Here is a 13,604-nt window from a genome sequence, read left to right on the forward strand (position 1 = left end):
GGTGTAGGGGTCGGTATGTATTTTTATACTGTAGGCAAAGCAGGGCCAATCTGGGATATTTTATGTTCAAGTCAAATTGCGAGAAAAGTTTTTCGAACCGGATATATTCCAGTAATGTCAATTCCTCAAGCCAGGTGGTGTTGAACATTTCGTCAATAATGAAACTTTCACCAACTCCCCTCTTAAGGTTTTTTATGCTCAACTTTCTCAATTTTATATCGGTGAACAAGTTTGAGTACTTAATTTTCAGGTCTANGAATGCGAGTAGATCATTGTTTAATTTGTTGTATTAACTTCTACATTCATATTTATTGAATACGTATCTTTAAGATACGACTCATTGTTTTATAAGTTTACTAACGTAATCTTGAATATAAACAAGATCATTGTTCAATTTGTTGTTCAATTGTTGTAGTTGTTTGATGTTGTGGATTAGCAAGGTTGACTCTTGCTTGTATTTTTCGATTTGCTCAATCTTCTCCCTCTTAGCATCATCAGCATCTACAGTCACAGAATCAACCTGTGCTGTATCATCTCCGTTATCTTTGCTCATGTTTTGTTGTGTAGTTGCCGTAATTTAACTAATTTTATTTTTTTTTTGTTGATAAAAAATAGGTCATGAATTAGCACCACAGCGAACACCGACACCACCGACACATTATACACCACAATTTACTATCAATGTCTTGGGGTGGGTTCAAAAAAGCAATCAATAGGGCGGGCGCATCCGTCACGGTCAAGAGTGTCGACAAAGTCATGGACAAGGACTATGATGTCGAGGAACGAAGATACAAAACATTGAAAACGGCCGGGGAGAATCTACAAAAATCGTCAAAGAGCTACTTGGACAACATTAGAGCAGTTACCAGGTCGCAAGTTGTCATTTCAGAAATTGTATCCAACCTTTACGAGGAGTCGAAGCAAGGAGGATCCTCGTATACCGATATCGGAACAGCCTACCAGCAATGCGTTCAAGAATTTGACGAAGAGACAGTAAAACAGTTGGATGGTCCATTTAGAGAAACTGTATTGGATCCAATTACCAAATTTGCGCACTACTTTGTTGAGATTGATGAAGCCATCAAGAAACGTGCTCATAAAAAGACAGACTACGAACAGTGCAAGTCGAAGGTGCGAAGACTTATCGACAAGCCAGCAAAGGACGCTGCCAAGTTGCCTAGGGTCGAGAAGGAGTTGGCTGTAGCAAAGGAGATATACGAAGATTTGAATGAACAGCTAAAGAATGAGTTGCCTCAATTGATTGCTCTTCGAGTTCCGTTTTATGATCCTTCGTTTGAAAGTTTGGTCAAGATCCAGTTGAGGTTCTGTACCGAGGGTTATTCGAGATTGGCTCAGGTCCAACAGTACTTGGATCCTGCATCTAGAGATGAATACGCTAATGGAATATTGGACGGCAGGATTGATGAATTATTAGGCCAAATGCAAAGCTTGACTATAACTTCGTTAGCTAAATAGTTTAATAATAATTGTATTTTTTGCAACACTTTTTTTCTTTCTGCCCAAACGAAATGTCTTTTAAGGAGAACGTATACCTGGATGACCAGAGTGTTGTAATCAATAGAGACGGAAACACAGAGGGTCATCAGAATGATACTTTGAAATCGACAGACATCCAATACCCATTGACAAAGATCAATTCCAACACATATCAACCCAATCGCATCGAATCTACCATCAACGCAAGACAAGCACCTGCTCCAGAGCAACCTGTTTTCAAAGCAGAACCAATCAACAAACCGGTTAGTGTTTCCAGTGCTGATGAATTTTACGAAGCTTCACCAATCCTTGAAGAGGAGGAGATGTATTTCCCTACCCTCCTCGATGAAACTAATTATCCGGTGGTTCACGTCCCAGTTCAACCCCATATGTCAAAACCATTGAACAAGTTTGCCGACCTCAATTTAAAGAATATCCCCATAGCGCAAACGCCGAAATCATTTCCATTAGATTCACAAGGGGCCAAGGACCAAGACGAAATTGCTTTGTATGATATTATGGAGTACGAGTTTGAAATGGTTGATGAATCACCGGCATGGTGGTCACCTAAAGATCACTGGTCACAGTTTGTTCACCATGAGGAGGATGTCAAAGTGAAACAGTCCTTGATTGGAGACGCCAATTTGGATCAAATCTTCGACAACATCTATAACAGCTAGTGGATGTTTTGCAGCTGGGCATACAATGCTGCGCCTTCCCAACACCCCATGCTTTGTCGAGTCTCAAATTTTTGCTTCTCAGGGGTTAAATCTGTATGGATATATTCATTGCTATCATCACCCAACACTACAATTCTTTCTCGTAGTTTCCTCCTCAAGTCAATTGGTGATTCTCCAACAGCTTCATCAACCAACTCTTGAATGATATCGTGATTCTTGCTTAACAAGTTGACTCTCGTGTCCTGCTTGGTGACGATCTCTCGCAAGTCACTCACAACATAAATCTTGACACACTCCATTGTAAGGTAGACAACCAATGCGTCTCTCACATTTGCACCTACTGTAGATAGTACTGAACAAGGGAGAAATATCACTGTTTTCACCTGCAATCCAACTAAAGTGTCGTGTATCACAATTTTGAACTTTTCGGAAAAATCATGATCCACGACAAACGCCAAATCATCCGACAACTGATACTGCAACATAATCTTATGGACAAGTTTGCTGACAAGTTGCAGAGAGGAGGCTTCATCTTTCAATGGTAGGAAATGGCCCAACGTCTTTTCATACTCTTTCGCCTCCTGTTGAAACTTGGGTAAAAGATTTTTGACAATCTCGGCTCTTTGGTCCTTAGTCACCGAATGGTCATCGAGTTGGTACTGAGGTGGCAAGCGAGGCAAATCTGCAGGATAGTGGAATTCCACGGGAAGTACCCCTGGTTGAACAGAGTCTACTGTATCCGCTTTTAAGTTCGTGCCTGTAATCTCCAACACCAATGGCATTTGTTGATGCTTCGCGTTACTTTCAAAAAAAAAAAAATTGTTTTACTTACAATAAATCTATATCCTCCTCATCAATTTCCATAAACTCCTCGGGTTCTCCCTCAACAACCTCTTTAATATCCTCTTCCGCATGCACTCGGTTATGATGCTTCTGATACGCTTCAAGCTGGTTGATATCCCACACTGACACTCCCTCCTGATCCTTTGGATTAGTTGGCTGGGCCAAACTCCGCAAAAACTTTTTGGCAGTAGCCAATGCCATGTCTGTAGATAAGTTGGTATCAGAGTCATTCAATGCCTGTGCAATCCATTTCGGCAACTGCGCCTTCTTTCTGGCAAACCGCCTATCAGCCAACACCATAATACCATAATCATCCTTGCCTCGCAAAACTCTTCCTAAACATTGAGCAGCATGTCGCATAGCATCGAAAGAAAGAAAGTCGTTTTCCTTAATCTGAAAATGGTCTCTCATAAATTCCAACCTCGCCTTTAATATCCTCGATTCTGTGTATTGAAAGGGGATACCAATCATCAATACTGTTCTACCATAATGATGATCAAAATCGATTCCTTCAGAAACCTTTCCACGCGCCACAGATAACAAGACAGCTCCTCTTCCATTTGAACAAGCTTTTCTATACGTTTCCAACGCCAAAGAGGTTTCCTGAGCATCTGGAGTCTCAACCAAGATAAGCTTATGCTTCCACACCTCGTCCAAGACACCCATAGTCTGCCACATGGAAATAATGGACTCCATGTAGAGATATGATGGGAAAAACACAACCATCCCATCGGGGGTAATCTTGGCAAACTCGATCAAAAGGGATCCATAGTTTCTCACAACAGAAGGGTCATTTCTAATTTCAAACCTAGAGGAAATGGAGACCTGGTCAGATCCCTTGGTAACAATCATTGGCAAAAAGGACCTTCTGGCCAAAGTCATTGCATACGACTCTTGTATCACAGTTTGAAAGTTCAACATTTTCGGATACATATCCAAGGGGGAAATAGTACCGGATGTGATAATCACTGACGAAAACCTTTCAAATACCGGCTTAATGGCAATAGACGCATCAAGACAAGTAAAATGTAGCATTGGATTAGGGACTGTGCTTCCTTCCGTTTCAAATGGTTCCAAAATCAACTGGAACCCAGTGTCGTATGTTGACACCAAGGTGGCAAACGTCGCAATATCCTTCAATGCATTGAAATCCTCAATCTCAGTGAGCTCCAAAGTCTTGACCAACAACGACAACCTTTCCGAACAAAATTTTAACGGTTTTTTATCAATGTAAGTCAACTCCTTCAAATGCTGCAAGAAACTGGTTGGTGTTTCACTAATTACATGCAAGACCTTCATCCTTGTCTTTAAATATTCAATAAATCTCCTTAAAAACGCAATGAAGTGCTCACCCTTTCTGATGTTACCGGGAATAGCTTCGTCTAATAAATCTTGCGGTAGAATTGGATTCGACATAAACATTTCCTGTTCTCTTTCCACTTCGGCTTGACGTAGCCCCTCCACCAACTGCTCATACTCATTCTGCAACTTTTCACTGTCCTGTGCCTTCATATCGTCAACTGCGTCAGCTAACTTGTTTGCTCCTCGCGTAGCTCGCTTTAGAACATCCTCAGTCAAGTCCAACGACAACGACTCAATACAAACGTTATCAATATTATGTGCCTCGTCGAATATAATTATACTATCTTTTGACAACTCCCGTGACACTCGATCGGCAATCTTTGGGTCTAATAAATAGTGGTATGAATAAATAATAATATTGCAGAATGGAATCATTCGACGAACGGTGAAGTACGGACACGTTCCCATCTCTTTGCAGTACCTTATCAACGCGTCAAATGAGTAAACACCCAGCGGGACTAGATCATGAGGATCCAAATCGTACAACTTTTCGTGATACGAGCAGAGACTATACTTTGCTGGATCTCTCAATTGATCCTCCTCTGTGACTGCCCCCTTTTCAATCTTTTCTTTCAACTGCCCATTGGTAACACGTCGGCACATTTCATCCACCACGTTTCCCTTCTTTTCCTGCGATATCAACGGGTTCAAGCATAGATTCTTTCTACTTGTTAGCCCCAATCCCCTGAAATCCTCAACATATCCCAACTCGCCTGCTCTAAACTCCATCAACTTGTGCAACTCAATCAAAGCTTTCTCGATCTCCGACATGGTACGTGAGCAGTACACAATTTTTCTATGTTCTGGATAGTGCATCTGGTACGCCACCGTCAATGACAATAATGAAATGGTCTTGCCTGTTCCTGAAGGCATCTCCAAGATGCAGTTGCCCCCAACATCGAGGGTCTTTTTGATATCGCTCATATACGCATACTGTTCGGGATATATCCTAGGATATGGGAACAACACAGGTAGATCATCGATGTAGAACTTCATTGGAGAAAGAGTTGCTAATACTTTGCACAGGTTTTTCAATACATTTTTACTTTCTATTCTATTTATCCGGTAGCGCTTCTATTAAGCAACAACTTCTCAACTTGAGGGTAGATGATGTCGCTGGTGTTTCCCGAAACAACCCTCCACACACCTCTCTCCTGATAAAACTCGCGTAGTGCACCAATCTTTTCATTGTACTTGTCCAATCTCTTTTGAAAGACTTTGGCATTGTCATCTTCCCTCTTCACCAAAGGTTCTCCAGTGACATCATCCTTAAATGGCACCTTGGGTGGATTATAATCCAAGCTGTATATTCTCCCACTTGGTAAATGAACATATCTCGACTCTATCCTGTTCAATATAATCTTTTGATCAACATCCAATTCGATAACCAAATTCAAGTTTGAGTTATACTTATCCAACACATCGTTCAATTGGTCTGCCTGGTTGCTCGTCCTTGGGAACCCATCTAATAGCCAGCTTGCGCCACGATTCAACCAATTATGGGTCTGCAACTGATCTGTAATCAACCGCACCATCACAGGGTCCGGCACCAACGCTCCATTCTTCAAGTATTTTTCCGCGCTACGTCCAATCTCTGTCCCACTGGCGATTTGCGATCTCAAAACGTCCCCCGAGGATATATATTGCAAATGGGTAAACTTTTTCAAAAGCCTTTTCGAGATGGTACCTTTTCCTGATCCAGGTGCACCTAATAGTAACAATCTTGTCGGTTTCAACATTGGTCTACTCCACAATATCAGACAACAAAATTCGAAATTTCTTTTTTTTTTTCTTTTCTTTTACGCGAGTTTTAAATTATCACGTGAGAATTTAATACATACACTAATTTACACTACTCCTCCTCTTCATCGCTTTCGATAATCCTCCTCCTTTTTCTAGTCTCTTCTTCGGCCGTGCTTTCTCTGTATCTTGCTTGGCCTTGCTCCTTCAATTTACGCAAACGTTCTGCCCCCCTCTCAAACTCTTCTTCTTCGCCCCCTTCTTCTTCTTCTTCTTCTTCTTCTTCTCCCTCATCATCATCATACTGTTCAAGCTCTTCCTCATCTCCAGCTACGAAATCGTCTTCTTCATCGTACTCTTCTCCCTCTGCTTCTCCTTCTTCTTCGTCTCCATTATCGCCATAGGTTCTAGCAAAACGAGCATACGAGCTCTCGCCATAACCTGATGCAGGACTCTCCCCTCTGTCAAATTTTTCCTCTTCTAGTCTTCTCCTACTCTCTAGTTGCCTCTTCATCTTGATCATTTTCCTTTCGTTTTCATCAGCGATTCTTTGCTTCTTCAAAGGATCGTCTTCTGTTGTAGTGCTTAAAATCTTATCCTTGAAATGTATATTTTTCATCACCTGAGTTAGTCTCTTGTGTATCGAGTCATTGGATGCTGGTAACAAGTTGATTGTGTTTTCAATTATCGAGTCCGTTTGCAATATTTCGGCAGTCTTGTAGGATTTTACCAAGTAGTTGTCGGTGATTGGCAAAGTCTTTACGTCAAACATTTCATTACCAATTTTTAAACTCACAGTACCATCATCCCATTGAACAAAATGAGCATTAGACTGTTTGACAATCTCATCGTTTCCCGAATTGTGGTATCTCCATCTAATGGTGCTGGTGTTGATCAACTTTTCCGCCAATTGCTCATTGTATGTCTGCTTGGATGTTAGCCCCCTCTCAACCCTTTCAAGTGCGTTGTTTTCCACTTCTTCTTTAAATGCCGCCGGGTCAAATGGGTGTGGCTCTATGTTTAAATGCATTGGTGTTTTCATTATCTGAGTTCCTTCAGTTACCAGCGCTGCCGCATGCCGAGGTAGCGATAGCTCAAGAATATTCTTCTCCACATCCGCATCGTCGTAGTCGTCGTGGTCACCTTCACTGCCTGACTGGTCGAAATCAAACTGTCCTTGACCTGGATGGACATCTTCAGTTTCACTTTTGAAATACGTCTCATCAACTTGCTGTTCTTCTTCCCCGTCACCAAACAAGTCATCAATCTCCTCCTTCAATCCTGCTGAATTGCTATCTTCGACGTCTGACATGATTGATAACTGTAGACACAATATACTTCCCTTGCTGTATTTACCAACACTTTTGGACGAAATGAAAAAAAAAAATAAAAAGAACAGACAGAGAGAAAAAAAAAACACAAAGTAGCATTATTACAAAAGTATACATTTATAGACATTTACAGAGTAGACTCGCTACTCAACCTTAGCAGCTGCAGGGGAGGGTCCTGAACCGGGTGTAGTTACAACAATAACAGGCTCTTCACTCGCACCATTCTTTGAATCATCAGGCTTCACCTCGCTCCTTTCATTATCAAAATTTATCCTCATTGGACTGTTGGCTAACCTCGACTGGTGGAAATACGACTCTTCAACATCGGAACCTATGTCATTTTCGTCGGATATCTCATAATCCATATCTGATTCAAACGGAATTGATCCAGTGACGTTGTGTTGATAACCCACTACCAAGTCCTCATGATTTCCCGCCGAGCTCAAGCTTTTCGAATGTCGACGATTAAATGGCGGAGGTGCAGGCTGTGCCAGTACTATAGGTTCTTTCAGCAGTAGGTCATTTTTTGATAGCGACGTGGCACTCTCCAAAGGGGTTGTGCTTGTAGAAGTCACTGCGCTCTGCAACGCTTGTGGCGGTTCATTGGGGACAACCTCTTCGCTGGCATCTATTGGCGTCGACTTTGAAGTATGTGTTGGCAAAAGCTTGTACGCGTAGTGAATCAAAAACTCCACAACGAGCTGAGACAAGGCGTATTCTTCAGGGTCTAGATCGTGGTTGGGGTGTGAAAGAATCAGTGGTTGAAAAATGGCTGCCAAATTTCGCGAGCTCATCAAATTCTCCTTCAGATGATTTCGAACCATAGCTAGCAAGTCCAACACATAGAATAATAGTTGCTTCGATGCAACCGGCAAATCATTCACCAAGTGCTTGTAGTCATCAATGGCTGCATGGACATCTCGCGTGAGTTTCTTATAGTTTTTCGACTTTTTCTTGTTCTTGAGCGCAATTTCCTCTTCTTCGGTAGAATTTTGTGGTTGCAATTGCAGCTTATCCAAATGCTGTTTCTGTGGTTGCAATTGCAGTTGTTCTGTTGGCGGCTGAATTGAACTTGTCGGATGCGAAGACACGTTTGAATCGTTGCGCCCCCTGAAATCCGGTACACTATTGCCATTAAACTTTTCGACGTTAGCTTCAGTCAACATCTGGGATTCACTTGAAACGTCTTCCACACTAGCTTGTTTGAGACTCTTTGACGGGTTTTCTGCTTTATACTGCATGTAGCTGATTATTCTTTTCCTATTTCTCAACGGCTCTCTAAAGTCGTCGTACATGTTCAAAGGTACGAGTGGTTCGGGAAGTGCATTTAAATATCTCCGCAAAATAGACGCAGCATCGTGCACTGTATATCCATCCCAATTTAACTGTTTACCAAAGGAGGGCGGCGTGTTGAAAATAACTTGCAAATCTTTAATCCTTTTGGAAGAGCCGCCCACCCTGAATATACCCTCCACGGTTAATCCATTCTTTTTCAAATACACACCACACTTTGCCACCACAATTGGGATTTGTCCATACTGCAAGCCATCAGATTGATCTCCGGTGAGAATGGATATTTTTGCCGACGCTTCATTCAAAGCCTGTTGCAAAGGAACCCCAAAGTACTTTGAGTTTTCATCAACGAGGGCATTGGTTTGCATGAAGGAGTCTCGGTGCTGGCGTATACTACTCTCCGACTGATTTAAGGAGTTTGACCTCACTCTTGATACGTTGTTGGTTGACCTTGACTTGTGATTGAGTAAGGGGCGCAAGAAATCGGAATGATGACTCGATCCTGTAGGTGATGTTCCAAAGAAGTTGCCCCCATGGTTGTGATGACTCTGCTGCTGCTGCTGCTGAGAGTTATTGAACGAGTTTTGCGAATCTGAGTTGACCTGTGTGTTGTGGGCATTAGCATTTGGGATGTTTAACGGGCTATGCTGAGGAGAGGTGTAACTGGCCTTTGTTGGTGATTTGGAGATGGAGTCACTGTCGCTTATTTCATTGACAGACTCGTTGGATAACAAGTTTGATCGTTTCAAACTCTTTGCCCATCCAAAGATGGACCCTCTGTTATTTGGAGATTGAGAATGGCTCATGGATGCGCTTATCGATTGACACTAACGCAGAAGGAGCAAGGATAAAAGTTGTGTTGCTTCTTAATTCAAGAAAGGTGATTAGGCAAAATGTAGGCGCTGCTCTGTGATACGTGATAAATAAGTGAATGGAGAGCAGCTATCTCTGCAGCTGCCAGTGTTGTTATTCAAATAGATGGTGCTTTGCGTGTAGTGGCCTATAGAGTAGATATGAGTGTATATATCTTTCCCTTATTGCGTATAAACTATGTATCTGGTGTATAAATGTGTATATATGTGTATATATGTGTCTGTGTCTGTGTCTGTGTGTGTGGGTGTTGGATAGTATGTTTGACTTTCATGCGTGTAAATTTTTTTTTTTTTTTTTATTAAAATTTTTTATACACACACGTACACTACTACTACACACAATACTAAAGGTTTATCTCTCTTTGTTGTTTAATTATTACACCTCAATAAAAGAAGAAGAAGAGAAAATATTTTGATACTAAAGCTAAACTGAGTAACGTGTGTTTGGTGAGAACCTTTTACTTATGCTCATCCATCTTTGAATGTATTTGCATTACAAGCAGAGCGTAATGAAATCGCAAAAGAAGAATGCTACAAAAGTGCAGTATCAGCAGAGAAAATGTAGACTCATTATTTCAAAAAGGATTTTTCAAAGCTCCTACCAGACTGTGCCCTCTTTAGAGCGGTGATGTATCAGCCAGGTTCTCTCCTTTCTTTTTGTAGTACCGGGATGCATAAGATGCCAATCCCCGCAATAGAATTCGATTTTTTTTAAAAAAAAGAAAACAACCACAGAAACAACTTAAAGATGGAGTAAGAATCATGGCTTCAAGACGATGACATACAGTGATACACCGAAGACATCTAAGCTCTTATTTTCTCGTCTAATCTGAAAGTCTGTCGTCTCTTCCTTTTGCATTTACATCTGCATCAAGGTTTTTCACTGGTACGTGTAATATATATGAAAATAAAAATATCGATACGCGTGTTTTGAAGAAAAAGACCATTTTAAAAACACAAAACCCAAGGTAGTGTATATTTGTGAATTTTCTTTGTCGTAGCTGAGTCATGTATTTTTTTCCTTTGATTTGTATTGTTTACACCCCCCACACACACCATCATCAAGAAGCACTGTGTAACAATAAAAGAAAGCATAATCTTGCGTAAGTTGCTATGGCAAACAATGTCCACACAGAGAAGGGGCATACCTAGGAAAGTATGTGTGTACCTGAGCTCAACACTTTCAACAAATAGTTTTTTCCAACAGCACCACGCCACAGATCTGCAGACAAACAACAACTCTCAGCCTCGAGTGTTTTGAATTACGCTGACGCAGCTCTTTTAAAAAAGAACTAAAAATCGTGAAGTGCATTTACCTCTTCATACTTTGCCTCAGCTGTTGAGTTGACACCTGACAGTTACTCGAATTCTATTTATAGATAAAGAAAAGAAAACAAAAGAAAACAATACAAATCAATACAACTTCGTCGTGCTACTTCTTGACTTTTCTGTTCTTTATAAGATGCGCTTGCTTCAGTCACTAATTTCTAAGCATCGTATTCGTTTGCCGCCCCCACGTCTTTCAGTGTCCAAAGCCACGTGGTAAAGAAATTTCCTCTATCTTGACCTATTTCATTTGTCTCTTTTATTGGGAGAGAAATTGTTTACTTCAGAATTATCAAAATCGCCATTTTGTGTCATATTCAATGCATTCAATGTGTGACAAAAACTGAAAGTAAAACATTGTTTTTTAATATTTTAGACTCTTGAAAAGAGTCTAGACCAAAAGTGAGACCAAATTTGATATAATTTCTTCAATCTTTAGAAGAGGGCTCTCTTTTTTTGTTTTCATCTACATATGTCACCTAATAATACAATTCATGCATTCTCTTGTATCCTATATCTTCTGGCTGACCAAAGATGTGTTGCAGCAGATTCTCCAAACGTGGTCCTAAGTCGAACAACACTCAAGTTGAGAGTTCTTATCGTAACTACCTTCTAACTTCTCTCACCGTACAAAACACAAGCAAGTTTACACAGATAGAATGAAACCAAGACTTAATAGTACATCTTCTTCCGAGACAAACGAACTGCCAAGGTCGTTTGATTTTCAAAGGCTTTTTACGCAAATTTGGACCAAAAGGTTACAGGAAATAAAATATTAGCTGAAAAGAAGCTATCAAATAGAATGATACACATCTATATAAATCGAAATTATCATACAAATAAAAACCGAAAATTTTTAGTAACAACTTAAAAAGATGCTACCTTACTAAATATCAAGGAAAAGCAAATACCAACTGAATGCATGGCTCTACCACTTCAGAAGCATTCTGTTCTCTACCGAAAATGAAAATGAACAATAAACTTTATTTAAAAGACCCAGATGAACTTGGATTTAAGCAGGATAAAAGAGAAAAGATAACTTCATAGCTGTTGCAAAAAGGGAAAGCTCTTACAACAAAAGGGCAGCGAATACAACAATAGTACTCATCAAGCTCATTGATAAACCGTAAGACCTCGATCCTGCATTGGCAGCTGCAACAGTTTGAGTTTCATTACTGACTTCGGAAGCACTGGTAGCATGTACTTCATTATCACCTGATGATGCATTTGAAGTCACTTCGATTGTTACCGTAACACTTTCTTCTCCCTGTTGACCTTGTTGACCAGCTTCACCAGTCTCTTCAACAACATACACCGTTTTAGCAACAGCAGCGACAGTTTGTCTAGCCTCAGAAGCTTTTGACGCAGCTTGAGATGCTTCAATCACAGCAGAATATGCTCCTGCTGCAGCAGACTGTGCATGAGCAATAGCTTCAGATGATTGTTGCAATTCAGCTTCACTTAACTGGACTTGGGCAGCTGACTTTTGTTGTTCGGCGGCCGATTTTTGAACCGATACGGCTAACTCATACTCCGACACAACGACTTCCAATGTCTTTTGTGCTTCTTGCTCAACAGAACTGAGCGAGCTAATTTGGCTTTCACAACTGTACTCAATCTCCGTCTTGGTGATTTGTTCAGCACTCGACTTGACTGAGTTTAACGAAGAAATAGCAGATTCACAAGACACAATCACTGACACAATACTTTGTTGTTTTTCGATACATGTAGATTGAACAGCAGCAGCGCTTGTTTGGGATGCATGGGCCTCACTTTGGACCGAGCTGGCTGACTCCTGGGCACAGTATTCACTGACCTTGGTGACGACAATAGTTGTAGTTAACGTGGAAGCAAGTCCATCTTCATCGGTTGTTGTCACCTCTGAAGTTACAATCGAAGTTAGTGGATAAGACTCTTGTGAAACATCTGACAGCTGAGAGACTCCGGTCTCGGTAGTTTCTGCTGATCCTGTTGGATCACCACTTTCAGATGCAGATGGTGTAGCACTTGCTACATCACTAGTTGAAGACTCTGGTGCACTCAAAGAACCAGCAACAGCTTCAATGGCAACACACCCTTCACCATCAACAACACGGACATCGTAACCCACTTCAGCTGGACAAGCGTAGAATTGAACTTTATCTGCACGTTTCATAAATCTAGCTGACGAAGATAGAGTTAATGTTACTCGGTTGTTTTCAAGACCCCATCCGCTTGTCGCATTGTCAATATCACCAACAATTAGCTCTCCAGCAGTTCCCACATGGATGTAACCTGATTCCTTAACTTGGAGTAGGCCATCGGTAATTGTAAATTGCACTTCAGAACCATCAAATAATTTAATATGGGTACTATTGGATTCAAATGTGGTGATCTCGTTGTTGAAAAAGACAGAAATGACAAATGGCTCACTCGGGGTACCCGATTCAGTTGGTAATGTAGTTTCAGAAGATGATTCAGTAGAAGATTCAGTGGATGGTTCAGTGGATGGTTCAGTGGAAGATTCAGTGGATGGTTCACTTTCTCCACTTGATGATGATGAAGACTCAGAAGCCGATGGCTCGGAGCTGGAATCTATGGTAGAACTGAGTGGTGCGGCAGTAGCAGCAGATGCAAGCAACGAACTAACACTTGCAGGTGGCATCCAGTATGGATCCCAC

General features: G+C 41.1%; 7 protein-coding genes and 2 pseudogenes across 9 annotated transcripts; 2 read left to right on the forward strand and 7 right to left on the reverse strand. All coding sequences in view use genetic code 12, as the record gives it.

The window, feature by feature from the left end:
- Window positions 1-337: 337 nt before the first annotated feature.
- CANMA_003935 (uncharacterized protein) lies at window positions 338-553 on the reverse strand (the record flags this gene model as incomplete). Its single annotated transcript, XM_051816160.1, has 1 exon — window positions 338-553. The coding sequence occupies one exon, from the start codon at window positions 551-553 to the stop codon at window positions 338-340; it is 216 nt and encodes a 71-aa protein (XP_051670458.1).
- Window positions 554-681: 128 nt separating this feature from the next.
- Window positions 682-1,476, forward strand: RVS161 (amphiphysin-like protein; the record flags this gene model as incomplete). The annotated part of the gene is made up of 1 exon (XM_051816161.1): window positions 682-1,476. One exon carries the CDS (start codon window positions 682-684, stop codon window positions 1,474-1,476), a length of 795 nt encoding a protein of 264 aa, XP_051670459.1.
- A 53-nt stretch (window positions 1,477-1,529) lies between these two features.
- On the forward strand, window positions 1,530-2,127 carry CANMA_003937 (uncharacterized protein; the record flags this gene model as incomplete). Its single annotated transcript, XM_051816162.1, has 2 exons — window positions 1,530-2,059; window positions 2,121-2,127. 2 exons carry the CDS (start codon window positions 1,530-1,532, stop codon window positions 2,125-2,127), a joined length of 537 nt encoding a protein of 178 aa, XP_051670460.1.
- A 46-nt stretch (window positions 2,128-2,173) lies between these two features.
- CANMA_003938 (uncharacterized protein) lies at window positions 2,174-2,959 on the reverse strand (the record flags this gene model as incomplete). The annotated part of the gene is made up of 1 exon (XM_051816163.1): window positions 2,174-2,959. One exon carries the CDS (start codon window positions 2,957-2,959, stop codon window positions 2,174-2,176), a length of 786 nt encoding a protein of 261 aa, XP_051670461.1.
- A 46-nt stretch (window positions 2,960-3,005) lies between these two features.
- On the reverse strand, window positions 3,006-5,378 carry CANMA_003939 (annotated as a pseudogene). The gene has a single exon. A coding segment is annotated over exon 1 (2,373 nt).
- Window positions 5,379-5,440: 62 nt separating this feature from the next.
- On the reverse strand, window positions 5,441-6,121 carry CANMA_003940 (adenylate kinase; the record flags this gene model as incomplete). The annotated part of the gene is made up of 1 exon (XM_051816164.1): window positions 5,441-6,121. The coding sequence occupies one exon, from the start codon at window positions 6,119-6,121 to the stop codon at window positions 5,441-5,443; it is 681 nt and encodes a 226-aa protein (XP_051670462.1).
- Window positions 6,122-6,234: 113 nt separating this feature from the next.
- CANMA_003941 lies at window positions 6,235-7,434 on the reverse strand (annotated as a pseudogene). The gene has a single exon. A coding segment is annotated over exon 1 (1,200 nt).
- A 162-nt stretch (window positions 7,435-7,596) lies between these two features.
- Window positions 7,597-9,552, reverse strand: SAC7 (Sac7p; the record flags this gene model as incomplete). Its single annotated transcript, XM_051816165.1, has 1 exon — window positions 7,597-9,552. The coding sequence occupies one exon, from the start codon at window positions 9,550-9,552 to the stop codon at window positions 7,597-7,599; it is 1,956 nt and encodes a 651-aa protein (XP_051670463.1).
- Window positions 9,553-12,013: 2,461 nt separating this feature from the next.
- On the reverse strand, window positions 12,014-13,604 carry CSA1 (Csa1p; the record flags this gene model as incomplete). Its single annotated transcript, XM_051816166.1, has 1 exon — window positions 12,014-13,604. A coding segment is annotated over one exon (1,591 nt), but the record flags the coding sequence as incomplete, so codon positions are not given.

The sequence above is a fragment of the Candida margitis genome (assembly GCF_024628925.1).
Source record: "Candida margitis strain CBS 14175 chromosome Unknown scaffold107, whole genome shotgun sequence".
NCBI classification, from domain to species: domain Eukaryota; kingdom Fungi; phylum Ascomycota; class Pichiomycetes; order Serinales; family Debaryomycetaceae; genus Lodderomyces; species Lodderomyces margitis.